This window comes from Thunnus thynnus, chromosome 9, assembly GCF_963924715.1.
Source record: "Thunnus thynnus chromosome 9, fThuThy2.1, whole genome shotgun sequence".
NCBI classification, from domain to species: Eukaryota; Metazoa; Chordata; class Actinopteri; order Scombriformes; family Scombridae; genus Thunnus; species Thunnus thynnus.
The window spans coordinates 21,885,917-21,905,369 of record NC_089525.1 but is presented as its reverse complement, the minus strand read 5'-3'; the positions used below and the strand labels follow the sequence as shown (position 1 = coordinate 21,905,369).

Here is a 19,453-nt window from a genome sequence, read left to right as displayed (position 1 = left end):
GGCACATACATGCAGCCTCCAGACAGAAGTTCAGACTGTATGCCTTGGTTTTATGTTTTGAGGATTGCTCTGAATATGCCTCCAAAAAAGCTCTGTGTGGTGGTTAATTTGAATGTTAAACATATTTTGGTGGCTAAAATAAGACTGGATGGGTAATTACAATAAATAAGCATTTGTTCTAGTCCTAAAAGATGAACAATTTTAGACAATATATAAGGCTGTGATCTTTCCATAACAATAACCAAGTGCTGCATGTGCCTAAACATAACCCTTGTACAAGTTTAATCAGGCTTTTGTTGCTATAAGCGGATATTTGAAGGAGAACAAATTAAAAATACATTTTGTAGATACATTAATCAACAATGTTTCCTCATTATGTTGATAAAAACGTAGTCCAGAAAGTATTATGTTTCTCTCAAAATGTATTTGCTGTTACAAATATTAATGTTACTTTTACGAGACAGGGTTGGTATTTTACTGTCCTTGCTTTTACTCTTCTGGACTCTATAAGTGGGTTTCCATGAGTCTGTTTTTATGCACATTTTCAATTTGCACATAAAAACCCTGAATGGAAATGCCAGAAATTTTCACTGGAGATCTTGTGTCTACATCATTTCGTCACACCCTCTTCTTCTGCAATGATTTAATGGCAATGATTTAATAGCACTGTGCTGGAGAATTTACAACTACAACAACCTTTTTTGGTTTTTTTTTCAATGAGCCCAACTCCTAATATTCACATAATAGCAGTGGAGGGAAATGAGTATTAATTCACCTTTTGCTTTTGCAGATTTTCTGGAAATTCAGCTAAAATTTGTGCTACATTTGAATGGAAACTTTGTTTATGTACAGGCCTACTTTTACTAGACTAAATAATGTGTTATGCTCACTATGGGGACTACTTGTTTTTTCCTGCATGAGGGATAATGTAACTAATTGCACAGCTAATCTATACTTTTTTTTAATCCAGTTTTCTTGTACTATATTCATTTTACAACACCTTTGGTCTAGCTCTTCTTTATATAGTAGCTCATCTCTTTCTGATTTGTAATCATCATTTCATGTCTTTTATCCGATACTTCAGTTTCACAATGGCTTCCAGTAAAAACATCAAAGGCCGACTCCTGTTTTTATTGGGGGTGTGGTTACAGTAGTTTTCTGCATAGCTTTGAACCTACATAGTGAAGGCAGAGGAGTCACTTCTGATCTCTGTCAAATTTATTTTGCTCAAATTTCACTGAAAATAACTATGTTCCAGTGTATATCAACATGTAAACTCAGATTATGTGGATTTATTCTATAATCAGGGTGTGTGGGACTTAAGGAAATTAAGGTCTTATCCACTGTTTCACTTGGTATATTAAACCATGAACTTTACTTTTGAGATAAAACATGCAAGTTTACTGCTGATCTTTGACTCATTCAGTTTGGTTAAAACAGAAAAATAGAAATCCAACTGAGGTATTTATATGCCAACATAAATCCAGATAGAAAATATAGAAAATGTGGAATAAACAACTTGGAGAGGAAATCAGTTCATTCTTACTCTGTGCTTTTTTATGTTTGTCAATATACTATAATTAAATCCTTCCTCCAATTGAAGATGATGATGACATACAGATTTTTATATGATAATATCAACAGTTAGGGTGTAGCTTTATAGGGCTTTTGATCCAATTACTAATATCAATGTAAATGTTTAAGGGGTGTGTTATAATTACAGAATTACATGCTGGCATTAGTATAGTATGGGGATATTGTAAAATTTCTCTGATATTTGTTTTTACCTTTTCATAATGTGTATTGTAAAAAGGTTTTGGTGCAATTAACCTTTACAGACCGGAATATATCTTAATTTCAATGTATGTGTATGTAAATATGCTCTTTGACAAGTACTCTGAAAGAAACCAACAGAAAGATAGATGCAGTGTCATCATAAAAACGGTGATGTACAGCCACATACTGTATTTACACATGTTGCACTGTGTTGTATTGTCCTTGCTGTCAGGTTGTTTTCAGTGAGATTGATGTCACGCGCTGCCAATGGGCTCATTTTACCCTGTACCGACTAAGTTGATGACGCATTAGTGACTGACCAGTATTTTCTAAATTGAATTTTCCGAGCTGGCGCCCATCCAGAACCAGCTGCCTGTATTCAGCAGGCATCACCAAACAGGATCCTGCATGTGTTTGGCAGCCGGAGAGCATTTCTACTTCATATCCAAATTCTGCAGGCCTTGGGAGTTGACAGGCTCGGTAATCAGTGTCCACAAGCATAATCCCCATAGTCTCGAGACACCACACAATCAGATCTCCTACTATCTCTCTCCGCTCTCTATTTCGGATTTTATAAATAAAATCTAAAAATCACCTTGCCAGAGAAAACAGATCTACAAAAATGCAGACCACGCAGTGACTATAGTGAACATGTGTTAACATGTGTGAAGGCCAATGTTTCTAGGTGGGAAATCTATACGGCCTGTAATTATTTCCCTTGCGGATTCTCATTTTCAAGCAATATCTCCATAGGAACCTGCTCCTCCTTTTCTCTCGGCTTAATGTGTTACATTTCTAAGTATTCTCCTCCCAGGTTTGTTTTCATTACCTGTAATTTTGTCGTGTTTCTGGTGAAACTCAGTTTGTGTGTGTGTGTGTGCCTGTGTGTGTCTCTTTTTAAATCTCATTGTTAGAGGGGTGGATTACCTGAAGTGCTATTTATCCATCTAGATCGTTTTGGTGTGAGTTGCCAAGGTTTAGAGATATCATTCGTAGAGTCTGCCGTCTCTCAAATACAATGGAACTGGATGACTGTCGGCTTGTGGTGCTGAAAGCTAAAAAAAAATACATTTGTAAAACTCAACAGCAGTGTTTTCTTTCCAGAAATCATGACCCAGTTACTCAAGATAATCCAAAGACCTTGTTGTGAGCAGTTTCATGAAGGAACTATTTTCTTCCTACTGAACTACACCTGCCAACCGTGTCACTGTGCAGAAGGAAGCGTGCATCTACTGATTGTTTCTGGAAAGAGACATTGCTGTTGAGTTTCATCCAGTTCCATTGTATTCAAGAGAAGGCAGACATCTCTGTGGCCGATATCTCCAAAACTCAGCAACTCACACCAAAACAATCTAGATGGATAAACAGCACTACAGGTAAGAGGGAAAATATGTATTTTTGATTTTGAGGTGAACTGTGCCTTTAATTATTCTGGCAGTAGCTGTGTTTGCTTTTATTTGCAAAGGTTACACCTCTGCAGTGGCAACTTCCAATGGAAAATATAAACCCAATGGGTCTAACAGAGATGTTCTATTTCTACTACTGAGAAAATGAGAAACTATAATAAAAACAACATTTCCAACCAGAGTGCGACCGGAGTACTTGGGAGACATCAGAAGTTCTCATGTGACTGCCCATGTGAAGAGACATGAGCTCTGAAAAAATGAGTGTGGTGCAGGCTGTTTGAGGACAGCAGAGCCAGCAGTAGAGACAAGGGAAACAGAGAAAAAGCTCCATGTGCATCACAGGCAAGAAAGCTGAGGTGATCTGAGTCTGGTTTTCCATGCCCAGCTGTTTTGAGTTTAAACACTGTCGAAAAAGAAAAGACTGATGATTTCTTTTATACCTGAGAGACGTTACAGAGGTGTTTTTTCTCAAAAGTTTAGTTCTGTAATTCATTTATAAGACACCCGACACTTACCAGGGCTAGATTTCACTGCAGTATATCGGCCAATAATAACACCACGCACATCCTTGAAAATAAGGCACAGACAAAAGCTGTATGAATGGCAACAGAACAAATCTTAAATGGTTGGAGTCTTCACTAGTTTGACTTTATACAAATAATCATCGCAACTACTGGCACACTACAATAGATAGAGATCCAAAGATATCAAACTCTGTATAATTCAGTTCTCAGGAAAGCATGATTATCTGCAGTTTCATTGTCAGTACAATTCAAGAATCCCTTTAAAAAAGGCAGTAAGAAATGTCAGTGTTTAATTCTCTCTGAGTCTATTTAAAGCTGCATTCAAGCAGAAAAAACAGACTAACTCCGATATTTACATTAGAGTTTGAATGGTTTGTTTACATGAGTAGTGTGTTGGCCATAGCTCAATAATTTAAATTATGATCAGCATAATAGACATCTACATACTGTATGTAGGTTTAGGTGTACAGTTTTTGTCTGTGAATGCAAAGCACAGGGATGAAATAAAAAAAAATAACAAAAATATGCAAAACAATATCATATCATCAATAACTGTATTCTATATAGATATAGTTCTCACCAGATAAGTATTTGTCAGTTAGTCAAAATGATTTCATTTTAACAGCCATGCAATTAAAGACTCTCCGGAAAACCAGCAGCATCAACAGTCATTAATATAAAGAGTATATATATGTTTACATTCCTCAAAATTAAACAACCAAATACTCCAGAACAGTGGAGTATTTGGTATGTGGGTTAAAGTTCCTGCTTCCTTAAACTTAGACAACCTTCATCTACAGCTACAATAATAACCATAAAGGTTAAGGTTAGTGGGTGATCGTAGTTACGTGTTTTTTTAAAAACTGTCCTGACTCACAACTCGCCATTGGAAATGTGATGTCATCTCAACTGCGCCACTGCTCCAGGTCATTATTACACAGTCGCTAGATGACATCTGTCACTCAAACATAACTATACTATGTCATTTTTGGGTGACAGACATTACAACCTATTGTGTTGTTTTCCTTGGAAGGACTGTGTCCTTGATTTAGAAGTAACTGGACGCAGTTCACATCTTACCTAAAAGTCAAAAACACTTTTTTCATAATGATCTTAGTGATCTTAGTTTTACGTTCATATTACATTTCATGCCTTGCAGATTATTTGGTTTTAATGGTTACACTAACAAACAACCTATTTTGTTGTCTATAATATATGCTTGGTGATGTATTTGAAATTAACTGCATCATATGAATTAAACATAATACAGGCTTGTTTTTAGCAAGTTTTGTCAAACAGAATCTGAGTCCACAACTCTCCAGTCGGGTTAAAACTAGAGGACTAAAACCAAAAGGACAGAGTGTTCACCGGTGTGACTGTCTAAGCTGCTGCCCACCTCGATCTATCTCAAGGCTGCCTATGGCTCCCAGGAGGGCCTGTGCACTGTGCAGCCCCCGCGCCACCTTTCCCGCCCACGTCTGCAAGGGCCCCCCCCCCCTACCATCACCACCCCGCCATGAGTGACAGGCATCCAGTTCCGCCTGACTGGAGCCTCTATCTCCTAACCCTCAAGGACAACTAAGAGGCCATATTGTCATCAACTCATCTCTCTCATTCTCACGGCCGCCTCCTCCATAGATGCACATATGCACACTCTATTTCTCCACACACACACACACACACACATACACACACAAACACACACACCAACACACAGTACCAACTGCGACCCACTCACCTGTAACAACATCTATGTGACCTTTGCTTAATGTCCTCAGGTGCCACACCACAACCCATTCGCACAAACAACCCGCAGGTCTGGCTGTGCCTGCCGCTTCTCATTCACTCCTTTCACTGAGTCTGTGTTTGAAACCATCTAGTTGGAGGTTGTTAAGAACCACTTCAGACAGAAACCTTGAACAGAGGAAATAAACAAGGCATTGTTTGTGAAGGCTTCTGCACAGATCGCCTCACATTCCTTAGCTTGAATGTTTTTCTCGCTGTGGATATCTGAATTCTTTATCTCATACTGTACAACAGGCATCTTGTGATGTGAGAATAGACCAGTCCGCAGGGATATTGGCAACACATCCTCATAATTAAACGACCACATAGGTCGATTGTAACATGCACTCCCGAACGACCCATAGCATTTTCTAATATTCCGCCTCTATCTATGTTTTCCAAAACTGTTACAAATCACAGTTAAAAAATAATTATGTTTTATGGTGTGAAAACGCTGTGGTTAAGGTCTGGTTAGGTTTAGGCACAATAACCACTTGGTTAGGGTCAGGGAAAGATCATGGTTTGGGTTAAAATGATCACTTAAACCGTGGTGTGGGTTAAAATTACTACTTCCTTAAAGTTAGGCAACATTCGTCCTCATAGCAACAGTAAACACCATGACAATCATTGTTACGGTTTTTAAAAAACTGTCCCCACTTGCGGTTAGAAACATGACATTTGCGGTTGGAAACGGGAAGCAAACAGCAGTCTCCTGCAGCTGAATCCACTTTTCGCCATCTATCTATTGACCCACTACCTCTGATTATGAACCTTATGTAGACGTAATCTGAACTGAGTGACTTCAGTTACTATGGCCACTAGATGGCGTCTGTCATTCAAACATAACTATAGGTTGTTTTTGTTGACTGAACTTTCTACCTATACTGTCATTTTTCTTGTGAGGACGGGCTGGATATTGGACAAATAAATAAATAAACAACTTTTGGTTCACTGCAATGTTTCTTTTGCAACAACGCCAGGTTGTTTGCAATGTAACCTTTAAGTATGCAAATACACTGTTCAGTTTTCAGAAATAACAACATCCAAAGATGTGATTGTATTGTTGTGGCTGCTTTGCTTTCTTAAAAACCTCAATGCTCTTATTCCTGTGAGTTGTTTTTGCACTTCAACGTGCTCTCAGCAGCTGTAGTGCAGGTGAGACAACAGGGAGTCAGTGCTGAACTTCAGATTAGAGTCTGTTGGTTAAAGCCACAGTTGGAAGCTTCACATGTTGACAGGAAACTCTTTTGAATTTTGAGAATGTCAAATCCCTAAAATCATGAAATGTGATTTCAGAGAGCTGTGCAGTCGTTCGTGAAATGGCCAGATTCATTATCAAAGACAGTTCCTTCTGAAATAATGGTTATTAAAAGACAGGCTACGAGTAGAGATGTTAAACTTGCTAGGGATGTTTTTTTGAACAAAGGTGTAAAATGAATACAATCATGTACAGTTTATAGTGCCTGTCTATAGTTAAAGCTGCACTAGTCAATATTTTTATATTAACAATGGATCAAATAGCTACATGTCATGTAAAAAGGGGTCACACGTAGTGACAAATCCACAGATATTTACCCTCCAACTTGCAGCTTTATAGCGTCTTTCTGCTCATTGTTTTGGTTTAACGGCCTCCATCTTTACTGTTTTGATTCAGTCCCACCGCTCTCATCAATGGTATTTCCAGACGCAACAGCTGTTTTGCTGTTGTTGTTTATTTTTTACTTGAGACTTGAGACATAAGACTTGGTTTTACAATCTCGTAATATGATCGGCAATCATTCCTTCAGTGGGAGGTAAGGGGTAAACGCTTCACTGGGTTCTTCAGGTGGGCCCCCTCTTTCCTTGGTGTTTTGCTGATATGCCCACACAGTAACAGAACTTCAAGAGAATCAGTCCAGTGCAGGTTTCTTCTGTCAATGATTCAGTCCTGTTTATGCGGACTGTAATTATTATGATTAACCTGCTGTACACTACCTGCCCAGCACCAAACAGCAGACAAAGTTAGTGTCTAGCTGGTGAAAATAGTGGAGCATTTAATAGCTACAGAGACAGATATTACTATCAGGAGTTGGTGAGGAGACCAAAACAGAAGTAAAAGTAGAATGAATGTATGCTGCTGATAAGTTTGCCCTGTAAACTTTATAAGGTGATGGTGTGACAATGTTATGTTTATAGCGCGTTGCACTGCCCCCGAGCGTCCAAAAAGCCTATTAATGCAGCTTTAAGGTTTTATGTACAGTACCAAATACTGGATGATAATTTTTGTTGTATTTGTTTATGTAGCTTTTTCTTTCAGTCACACTAAAATCAGGGTAAAAGTGCAGTCATTAGAGAAATCTGATCAATCTTACTCAAAAGATAGTTTGAACAGATCTTTAGCAGATACAGTACTATTCTATATTTAGACTGGTTGAGCTTGAAAGATCACAAAAAAATCTTAAAGTTCCTTTCCAGTCATGTTTTACAACGTTTAAACATGCTCTGCTTTCACTAATAATTTGTGTCTGATATGGTTTTTCCAAAAAAAATAAATTACTTCCTTTAAACATCCGCTTACAAGCTTTTTGCCATAACAACAACATATCACAGTCTTCCTCGGCAGATGGAGTTTGCGCAGTTGTTATGTAGATGAGGAAGACTGTGAGACATGGTTGAAGGGTTGAATGGCGTAAGTTCAGGCAGAAACTGAAGTCGCATTTTCAATAGCTGATTGGTTAGCTGTTTTATTCATGCATTGCAATCACTGACTCATTCATAGCTGTGTGGTAATCAGCTGACTGCTAACATCCAATCATTATTATGCAGGTGATGTATAACCATTGTAACCCGACACTTCTCACTATTACTCTGCTGATACGCAGCTCCTCTTTATGTGCTGTATTTTTTGTAATGTTGATTTAACATTTTTTTCCACCAAATTTAACTGTGTAGTTATATTTATATAATATATAAATGGTAATTTCCTTGACGTAAGTGTCTGTGACTAAAAGTGGACCTCGAGTTAAGATTTTTTTTTTGTCAAACTATATGACTTGTGTATGTTATGTAAAAATCTTGCCTACTAGCTTTAATGTCACAGTGGAATAATTGTTTGAGAGTTTCAAATGTATTTAAAGTCTTTGTGACCAAATGAGTCACATAGTAGCCTTTCAGAGTCCTTGTACAGAGATAAATTGGAGCCTTTCCCATGTGCTGGCCTTTTATCTGCCTGTTCAGTGTCATATGGGAAGCTAATTAACTTTCACAGAGTTTTTTTTTTTTTTTTTTTGAAAGGTTTTGCAGCCAAGTGACAGTTTCCATGAATTGCTATTTAGAAATGGAACAAGATAAGTAAATTATGAGAAACAAGTCCTATTTAAATCTACCGTTGCCTAATTTCAAACATATATGTACTGTAACAGCGGTGAAAATAATGAGAATCAGCACAAAAAATAATTTTAACTACCGTCATCATTACAGTGAGGCAAAATAGTGTGCTGTGTTCTAAAGCCTTCCACTTATTGCAGCATGAATCACACTGCAAGTTTACCAATGTACTGAAGCATCTATAAGTATCAAAAGAGGCCATACAGAGGCTATTCATTTCTATTTTGAGAATACCAATTATGGTGCACAGCAGCGGCTTTGGATATTGAACCAGTTGAAGTCAAACTGTTGTAATACATTATTATCTATTTCAACATGGTGCGGTGGGGAGATTCTCACTGCTGGATTTTCATCAAAAGTGATAGCCTGCTGAAAATGTAATTCACTGTTTTAGTATAAATCAATAAGCCTCCAGAATCTATTCCCTCATTCCACCTTTATGTTAATATAAAAGAAATGCTCAAAGAGAACTTTAATTCACCACACAGACTTTCAGACTGTTTAATAGCCCCAATTTTATCCATAACTGCTCAATTGACACTTAAATTTCAAGCCCATCTTAATTTGGCTTCTCCTGACGAGTTTAAGTTGTACTTCTCTTTGGAGCCAAGGCTACTGTGACCCATGTTAATGGAGATTTATAGGCTACTGCCATTCTAACAGTGATCTTCTATTAAGAATTATATTCCATTTTATCATTATTACTCTGTTCTCCCACCAAAAGAAAAAAGAAAAAGTCACCGCTATACTATATGTGATGTGCTGTAAATGTCCTGAATATTGCATATAAGCAAGCAGAAACAAAATGCGTTAAATACTGAACATGTGAAAAAGAGTAAAGTGAAAGCTAATTTAGTGTTAGAGGACATTCAGATGTTTCTGATGAGGGATATAAATCCTGATGGACTCCCATCCGAGTGTATTCATTAATCATGCATCTCATTGGCGAGGCTCTGATTTGCCACTGAGACAGATGAAGATGAACTCAGCAATATATTTCTCATCATAACACAACCCTCACATAAATATTAATAGCATATTTTCAGCTGGTGGGCATGAATCATTTTTCAGACAGGGAATTTCAAGAGCTATCCATGCGTGTCCGAGAACAGTATATAAGCAAGTAGTTGTGATAAACAACACTGCTTAAAGGCAAAAGTAAAGAGTGAGCTATAACTGTACGTGAGATTCAAAAAGTCTTTATTTTACTTACTTCAGGCAAACTTCTATTAATATTTTTCTTGTAACACCTTACAGCTTGTCATCACTGAATGTTGCAGTTTATGGAGCTGTCATTTTTACCTCTGTATTGACACACATCATTTGCAAGATCTCCTCTCAGTACTATAGCTGCTGTTTTGTTTTTGATATTGGATGTAGTTAGAATAGAATAGAATAGAATAGCTTTACTGTCATTGTACAAGTACAACAAGATGATGTTTGTGACTTCCGTATCAATGCTATAAATACAAATAAATAAGGTAAAAATAGAACAACAAATAAGATAAAATAGCAATAAAGTAACAAACAGTATGAACAGTGAGTAAGTAGTAACTAGTACAACAACTCAGCTGCAATGCAACAACAGAAACTATACACTAAAAAGTAGCAATTATGTGACAAACAATGTAAACATTATGCAGAGTATGTGCAGTATAAACAGTATAAATAGTGTCTGACAGTACACAGACACCAAAACCAAAACAGAGTAGAAATGTAGATATAGAGTCTTCATAAAAACACAATGTGGGTGAATGTATGAGTCCCTGTACACTGAGGTTATTAATTACAGCAGCTGTCACTGTGTTGTAGATACAGATATTGGACACGATATCCAGACAGTAACACAGAATGGATGAGAGTGGACCCCTGTGTACCATATAGCTTATTTGGTGGCATAGTGCAGTATGTGTGTGTACGTGAAGTCAAGTTGTGCCAGACAATTATGGGGGCAGTCAGACAGATTATGGGGAGTATTTAGTGGACTGATTCAGAGCAGTTATAGCTCTGGGGAAAAAGCTATTTCTTAGTCTGGAGGTGCGGGCGTAGAAGGCCTTATAACTTCTGCCAGATGGAAGGAGTTCAAACAGACGATGGCATGTGTGTGTGGAGTCCTTACAGATGCTGGTAGCTTTCCTGAGGCGGCGTGAGCTGTAGATGTCCTCCAGGGCTGGGAGCTGTATCCCAATGATCTTCTATGCGCAGGAGACGACCCGCTGAAGAGCTTTCCTATCAGCTGCTGTGCAGCTGAGATACCATACAGAAATGCCGTATGTTAGGATGCTCTCTGTGGTGCAGCAGTAGAAAGTCACCGGAACTTTCTACAGCTGCACCACAGATATATTTGGTTATATATAGTTATAGCATATATATAATCATATATAGTTATATGAGGAGTTTAATATATTCAGTCTTTGATACTTTAAAGCTGCACTAATCAATATTTTTACAACAGCAATGGATCAACTGACTGTGTGTACTATGAAAGGCGTTACTCACAGATTTATCACCCAACTCTAAAGTCCCCCTCAGCTATACAGAGCATTTTGGCGTCTTTCTGGATATTGTTCATTGTTTTGGTTTTATAGCCTGCAACTTTAATGTTTAAAATAATAAACTTTCACCACTCTCATCAACCTTGATTCCAGCTACGAAAAATCAATCCATTCATGTTTAACATATTAAAAAATTGAAACCAATTTTCTTATTCTATTTTATGTTACCTTCATAATCTGACTGAACTGCAAATTAGTTTAATTTCATTATCCAGTCGGACATTGTTTCCTTGTTACCTGTTTTCTGTTTGATTGGTTATTTTTGCTCTAACTAAGCAGTAACAAGTGGCGTATTTGCCCTTCCATTTTCAGTCAACATGGAAGCTGTAATAGTAGTTACCAGTAGCACTTTATTACAAAATAATTGCTGATTTAAGAGCCATTATTTCTGTAACTCAACTGCACAATTGCACCCATGTTTGTCCTCCTTTTTGTGGCAATTTTCCTGTCACTATTTTTCATGGTTATTGCTGTTTTTCTGGCTCTGGCACAGGAAGATGACGTCCCCATCTTTAGTCCTACCCTACAAAAGTGATGGTTGGCCTGATTGATTTTCCATCCAAGGAAACAGCTGTCAATGAGTATAATAACATCAGGCTTATTTGAATCGCTGAAAATCACTGAAATGTGGGCAGCGATTCAGAGATCTGGACAGCTTAATCTTATGTTCACTGCAAAGTCATTTTTGGTGGACTCAGAAAGTCAGAAATTGGTTTAATTTTTATGTTTTTACAAATGTTTTTATTTTCTTTATTACAAAACGATGATATAGCCAATGATAAGTTTATTTTTTTGTGTTGATCTGTTAGTCACAGTAGTGTGTGTTTATTGTCATTTCAGGTGTATGATCATCAGTACAAAGCTGTATTGGATGGCGTGGAGACAGACAGTGTGATGGAGATTGACCCAGGTCAGCACATTGAGATCTTCATAATGGGGAACGGGAGCGAGGAGGTACTTGAGGTGCACGACTTCAAAAATGTAAGTAAAGGTTACACAAGATCATGTAAGCTATCTCTCTTTGCCGAAAAATGTACATTGTAATTGTCTCTTCTCTTCAGTAGGGGAAGGATTATGATATTCACATCCTGCCCTTTTCATAGAGTCGGTTGACAACATTTATCCTTTGCTGAAATCATATTTTCCTCTTCAACGATATTTTCTCCTCTTTTGTCACTCTCAATGAAAAAAAAGGTGTGACAAACCTTTGAAACATTTGAGCAACTAAATAATGGAAATTAAACTTAGCGAGGTGTGCACACAGGGATCAGAAATAAATTTCTCAAAAATACCACAAATACAAATAATATCTGGTTGAATACACAGACAGTCACTAAAACAGCAGCTGTATTCCTGGAGATTCGTTGTGTGTTTAAGTACTCACACAACAATCCAGTGAGAAGGTCTTGTACTAAAAGATTGTTTTCTTCCAGCTGATTCTATACAGTAACTACTTCTCCAGTACAGAGACAAACACCATTAAGAGGCCCATCTCTATTTGTTTCTTATACCTTTTTCAACTGCAATTTCATCTCCAGTAGAACTCATTAACTTACCTTTCATTCCTAAATACCGCTCAAGTGTGCGAGAGGTTACACGTGCTGCACCTCGGAGAAGGGAGTGTGCTGCTTGACTGGGTAATGAATGCTTTTACTCTCACACCATTATTTACTGTGAAATGTTAGGTTGCAAGGCTGAACATTACAGGATAAACTTTATTCCCAAACAAAAACCTGCACTGAGTTGTTGTTTTTTTTTGTTTTTTTTTTGTTACAATGGTCTTTGTGAATCTAAAATGGCCATATGATGGAAACCCAGTGCAGCACCAGTAAACTTTAACCTCTGCAATCAATCTCTCTTTTTCTTTCTCTTATCCTTCACCCAGTCCAGTATGTGTGTGTCCTTCAGTTACACACACACGCACACACAAACATACACACCCACATGCATAAACACATGTGCCTGTTTGCTTGTTCCACTTCCTGTTAGTGAAGCACATCCCCTGAGGAGATTTGTTTGATTCAGTGCTCCACCATTGAAGAGTAAGAAACAAGCGAGTAAGCAGAGCAATTCAAACCTTAGAGTGATTTTTTTTTTTTTAAGAAGAAGAAGAAGGGAAGGGAACCCACATAAAAATAGGTTATACTAAGTGGTAGCTGTGTGCTGATGTTAGAATAGATTTTTTAATACAAAAAAAGAGAATGTTGCATGTTATTACACAGACAAAAGCCACCTCTAAAACAATCTCCATCTAGCCCCGGGGCTATGTGAGGAATGGAAAATGAGGGGATTATACCACCAGGACCATAGGCCACAGGCGAAATCCACTCACTATTGTTTCAGACCAGTTGTAGACTCATTGTAAAGGAGAGAGAGAGGGAAAAAGTGGAGAGAAAGACATCCTGAGAGAGAAGCGCTGGATTAGTTTTTACATTAAAACAAACTCATAATAAATATTCTTGACAAGGGAACAAAAACACCATTTAGGAAAATTGGCCTTAACCTTGTTCCGAAACTTTAGTTCAATAAAACAACAAACAGTGCTGGTGTTACACCACAGATTAGTACATTTTTTTTAACACTGTATATCTTTTATTACAGATTATTGTTTGGGCCGAACCAATAAAAGTTTAGGTCACTGAGGCATTTTCGCTTTTGAATCAGGTTTTGGTCATGATTAGAAAACCTTTATAGAAACTCTGTCTTTGCAGTAAAGATACATTTATTCACCAGTCATGACGTTCCAGTGTTGTATTTTCAGTCATTTCATTTAGTTCATACAGGAAGTATGTTTGTTTGAGACCAGACACAAAATCATACTACCACTACAAGGCACCAAAGTCAAAAAAATTTCATTTACTACACACAATGGCTTTAAACACATCAAATCACCATCAACAAACTCGCCAACTTTTCCATTTCTGTATGTTTTCCAACTTCCTTTGTCATCCTGTTTTTTAAATATTATATATATAATAACAGTTATGTATTTTGGGTAATACCCTTGAGCCCAGACTGCAGCACTGCAGACCTACTCACCTACTGTACAGTATTTTTTTAAAGAATTCAGTGAGTCAGCATGAGAGCTCTCAGGACCTGGGGTCTGTGGTGCACTCAGGCCGATTTCTCAGTGGGACCACCCTGAACCCTTGTGGACTTATTGGGAAATATGCATTTGGTTGTCTGTGATACTGAAGGACGTTTCTGTCATATTACCAGGTGTTTCTAACATTTTGTCCTTCATGTATTTAGACACTCATCCATCCAATAACTACAGTATGCCCGGTTATACTAAGCAGCATCACAGGGGTCTTGAGCCTATTTTAGCACACAACAGACGAGAGGTGAGAGAGTAGTCTACACCTTGGACATGTCACCAGTCTATTACTGAGCTAACTCATACATATACCCAATACATATATAGCATAACACTAACACACACCTATTTTAGATTCACCAATTAACCTATCCTGAATGTCTTTGAACTGTGGGAGGAAACCAGAGCACCTGCAGTCAGGACCTTATTTCTGTGAGGCTAAACACTGCATCAGTGTGCTACCCTCTATATAAAACAAGGGTGGAAAAAAAAACATGAATCTGTTGTCAGCTTCAGCATATATTGTATACTGTAACAGCCGCCAGTCTCTCTCTCCAGGTATACCAGGTTTGGTTCTGCTCAGATTCATATTGCGGCAGTTGTCCGTCATCTTATTTGGCTGCTTACCGTCAAATGGCATCTAGCCTGAAGCTTGAGGTAAACAACATCCTTAAATCACCATAGATGTTGGAAGAAGCAGCTGGCGAATGCAGCGAGTCTGCAATAAGTCACGTTAATGTTAATGTAATGTTTTTATACAGGCCTTGTTTCTCAGTGGAATATGGTTACTTTTGCTTTCACTTCTCACTGTTTCTGTCATTTGTCACTGCGTCCTGCCATATATTCTCTAGTTGCAACTTCCCCTTCAAGACCAGTAGCTGGCTGAGCCTATATGACTTTTTAGTCTTTCAGTATCTCACAGTCATATCAGGAACCAGGAATATTGATGAATTTGATACTCACGCTGCGCTATGCAATGAGGTAGTGTCACAAAAGTCACAAAACAAGTTGGAGGAAGAAATAACTACCACAAAGCTAACAAACAAACTAGCAAGCTAACAAAAGTCAAACAGCAGACTTTTATGTGGTTAAATAAAGACAAAATGAAAAATATGAAATGATAAATAGTGGAAAAATGAACAAAATGAAACTGCTGGCTAACTAAAATGGCAAACTAGCTAAACAGCATTTAGCTAACAACAATTTAGCCAAATAATCATATAATTGTGCTTCTTTAATAGTCACTAAAACTTCAAAGAATATTCTGTAGGTTTATAGTTCTTGTGACCCATGTGGTGAGCACGGTCTCAATTTCAGATAGCCTTTAGCCATTAATGTTTATTAGAGGGGAATTTGAAAAAAAGCTAAGCTTTCTTTGCTCTGCTGTACACTGTACTGCCTCCTTTTATCGGAGCAAATGAGATTAGATTAGATTAGATTGGATTAGATTAGATTAGTTTAGATTAGATTAGATCGTTATTGTCGTTGTGCTCAGAACAATGAAAATCTGTTTAGCAGCTCTTCAGCAGTGTGTAGCATAAAAAAATAGTAAAGTTCAGTAAATAAAAGCAAATATGAATAAAAGTAAAAATATATACAGAGGCAAACAATAAAAACGAGACAAAGTGACCTAAACAGTACAGTAGTAGTAAAGTAGCAGCATATAGGGTGGTATGAGCAATACTGCAATATGTGCAATATGATCGTCTTTGGTAAGTCTGCAAAGTGTGTAGTGCATAATGAACGGTCCATGGAGTGGATAAAAGTATTATGTTATTGTTCTACAGGGCAGTCGTTGAATCTATTATTCGTTATGGCATCACAACATGGTTTGGTAACCTGTCCGTTAAACTCAAATCACAACTCAAAATCTGACTAGAAGGGCTGGAAAAATAATTGGCATGCTGGCCCCATCTTCTCTCCACGAGATATTTGAGGAGACTGAGGAAGTAGGGCCTTAAAATCATCTGGGGTCCAAACCACATCCTTCACAAAGAGTACAAGCTGATGCCTTGGGCAGAAGGTGTAGGTTGCCAAACTGTAAGTTGAACAGGTATTGTGGGCGGGGAGGATGTTATGTTTGATACTGCATGTTAATTGTAGTTTGATTGTACATGTATACGGATCACCTGTGTTCTCTCGAATGTCCTAGACAAATTTCCGGAGTCAGGAAGTTGCTCCTCACTGTGTGCCTGATAGACAAAACTATTAGGCTGGAGCACTCAGAGTTTGAGCTGCTCCAGTCTGGCCGTCGTTTCAGGGCCCCAAGGGCCAGCCGGAATATATACAAGAAGTCTTTTATTCCTTCTGCCATACAGGCATTGAACACAGGATGATTGCATCAGGGAACACTTGTTATTTTATAAGATCTGTATCTGTAAGTACTATTTATATAACCTACCTGCTGCTACCTGCTCAATTTGCACTATTGTATGTTGTAATTTTGTATGTTTTTAATGTAGTGATGGATGTAGTAATGGAGTGTTGCCTAGTGTGTATTTTGCTGTACTTTGGGAGAAGTCAAAGACAAATTTCGACTGAGGTGGACAATAAATTCAATCAATCAATCAATGCAGGACCATATTTTGTGTGACATTTTTGCAAGCTTTGATGTACTGTGTCTGTGTGTGTGTGTTTGTGTGTGTGTGTGTGTGTGTGTGTAGGTGGGTCAGTGAGGTTATTGCTCACAGCGGTCAGTCTTTTTCAGTCTTTGGGGCAGCTGTGGCTGAGGTAAAGCAGGTCGTCCACTAATCAGAAGAAGGTCGATGGTTTGATTCCCAGCTACTCCAATCCACATGTTGAGGTGGCCTTGGGCAAGATACAGAACCCCAAATTGCTCATGTGTGTGAGTGTGTGTGGATGAGTTAGCATAGAGACCTTGTGTTGGTTGCTTTGGATACCTGATGAGCAGGTTGGCACTTTGCATTGCAGCCCCTCTCATCAGTGTGTGAATGTGTGTGTGAATGTTGGCATGTATTGAAGAGCGCTTTGAGTGGTCAATAAGACTAGAACAGTGCTATATAAATGCAGTCCATTTACCACATCTTTGGCAGTGGGGGGTAAATAGAGACTGGAAAAAAGCTGTTTTTAGTCAGTTTGTTCTGCTTTTGATTTTCATATATCGTCTTCCAAAGGGGAGGGGGGCAAACAGACAGTCTCCAGGGTGGATTGCATCTTTTACCACTTGCTTCTTTTTGTAGTCGGCCAGTGAAAATGTGCTTCAATGGTGGAAGTGTAGTCCCAATGATACGCTGAGACACCTTCACCACCCATTGCAGATCCCTCTGGTCTTCGACAGTACAGCTGCCGTACCACACTGTACAGCAGCAGTTCAGGAGGCTCTCGATGGTGGCAGCTGCTGTGGGAGGTGGGACTATTTTAACTTCCTAAGAAAGTATGGTCTCTGCTGGGTGTTGAGGTCCTGGTTGTTATGGGAACACCACTCAACCAGGTGTCAACCCTCTTCCCTGCAGGCTCTTTCACTGTTGTTTGTTATCAGTCCTACTATTGTGGTGTCGTCTGCAAATTTGACAATGGTGTTGGAGAGATGAATAGGGGAACAGTCATGTGTAAAGATGGAGTAGAGGAGGGGGCTGAGGAAACACCCCTGCGGTGCTAGTGTGTTCGGGATCAGAGTTGAGAAGGTGTGACCTCCGATCTTGACATTTCGGGGTCTGTTGCTTAGAAAGTCCAGTATCCATGAGCACAGTGAACTGTTTAAGCCCAGGGCACTCAGTAGCCCACGTCAGAATAAATAATAAATAATACAGAAGCTACAAAAATTCCTTCCAGCATTCATCCTTGCAAAACTTGTTTGGAGATTTTTTCTAAATCCATGACTGCAGGAAAACTACTGTGGATAGCCTACAGCTTGGATTTTGGTGAGCTACTGTGATGTTGAGATATTGTGGGAAGAGCTATCACCAAAAGCAAAGTATGTACAATCTAAATAAGATTAATGCAGCTAAACACAAGGTTTATAGAGATAAAGACATGCTGATAATATGTATTAATACACATTTCTGTTGTATTTAATGTAAAATCAGGCAAAACAGGTGTTTTTAATGGAGATTTTTCAAATAAAAGCATTATGCTATTGTTTAAGGCACAAAATTTGAGATAGAATAAAACTCTGAATATTTCATAAGTAAGAAATGTCCCTTGAATACAGAAAATTATATTGATAGTGTAACGTCATCAGTCAAACTAAGGCTATGTTCAGACTGCAGGCAAAATTGGCCCAAATCCAATTTTTTTTCTAATATGTCACTCAGATCTGTTCTGGCACAAATCACAAGAGGCGCTGACAGATGTAGTTAAAAGTAGCCCTTGACATCCTGAAAGTTGGGATGAAATTTTGGATGACCTTAGTGTGGATCATGCCACCTTACAATCTAAAGGTTGAAGAAAAGTGTTGCTTGTTTGGAGGTTTGGAGGTCCTGGAGGTTTCCACTGTCACCACAGCCCAGGCAAAACACCTCACAGTCCTGGGCTCCTCAGGTTGCAGTAACTAGAATGTGACCAGGGACATCGTGGACTGGCTCCATTACCGCAGGAGTTCCAGAGCCTGGGGCTGTTTCAGCCCAACCTGAGGATCTGTGGTTTTTCCTGGGAGCAAAGCCCAAAGCAATGGCCAACTCTACTCTCTGTCATGTCCCAGCAGAGGCACGGCCTCTTATTATTTGGCCTTTTTTGCCTGAATTTGGAGGATCCAACAGATGGATCCTTCGCAGCCCAACCTATCCCAGAATGCATTTTGCACAAACCGGCAGCAGCAATGACGAAGATTTTAAACCAGGCTAAGCTGTTGTAATTTTCACTGTAGGACTGTTAATATATCACTTTATTACGTTTTAAGATTTTTTCTGGCAAGAAAGGTAAGAAAGTACTAATTAGATTCCCAATATGTGGCCAGTTTATCCAAATAACACCTGTTCGTAATTC

General features: G+C 38.5%; 1 protein-coding gene across 2 annotated transcripts in view; it reads left to right on the top strand.

Moving 5' to 3' along the window:
• The window catches only part of tnmd (tenomodulin), a 63,692-nt gene that overhangs the window by 24,733 nt on the left and 19,506 nt on the right, over nt 1–19,453 (top strand). For both annotated transcript variants that reach the window (XM_067599720.1, XM_067599721.1), the window contains exon 3: nt 12,253–12,393. In XM_067599720.1, the coding sequence (XP_067455821.1) occupies nt 12,253–12,393 (141 nt within the window). The remainder of the gene's footprint in view (nt 1–12,252; nt 12,394–19,453) is intronic.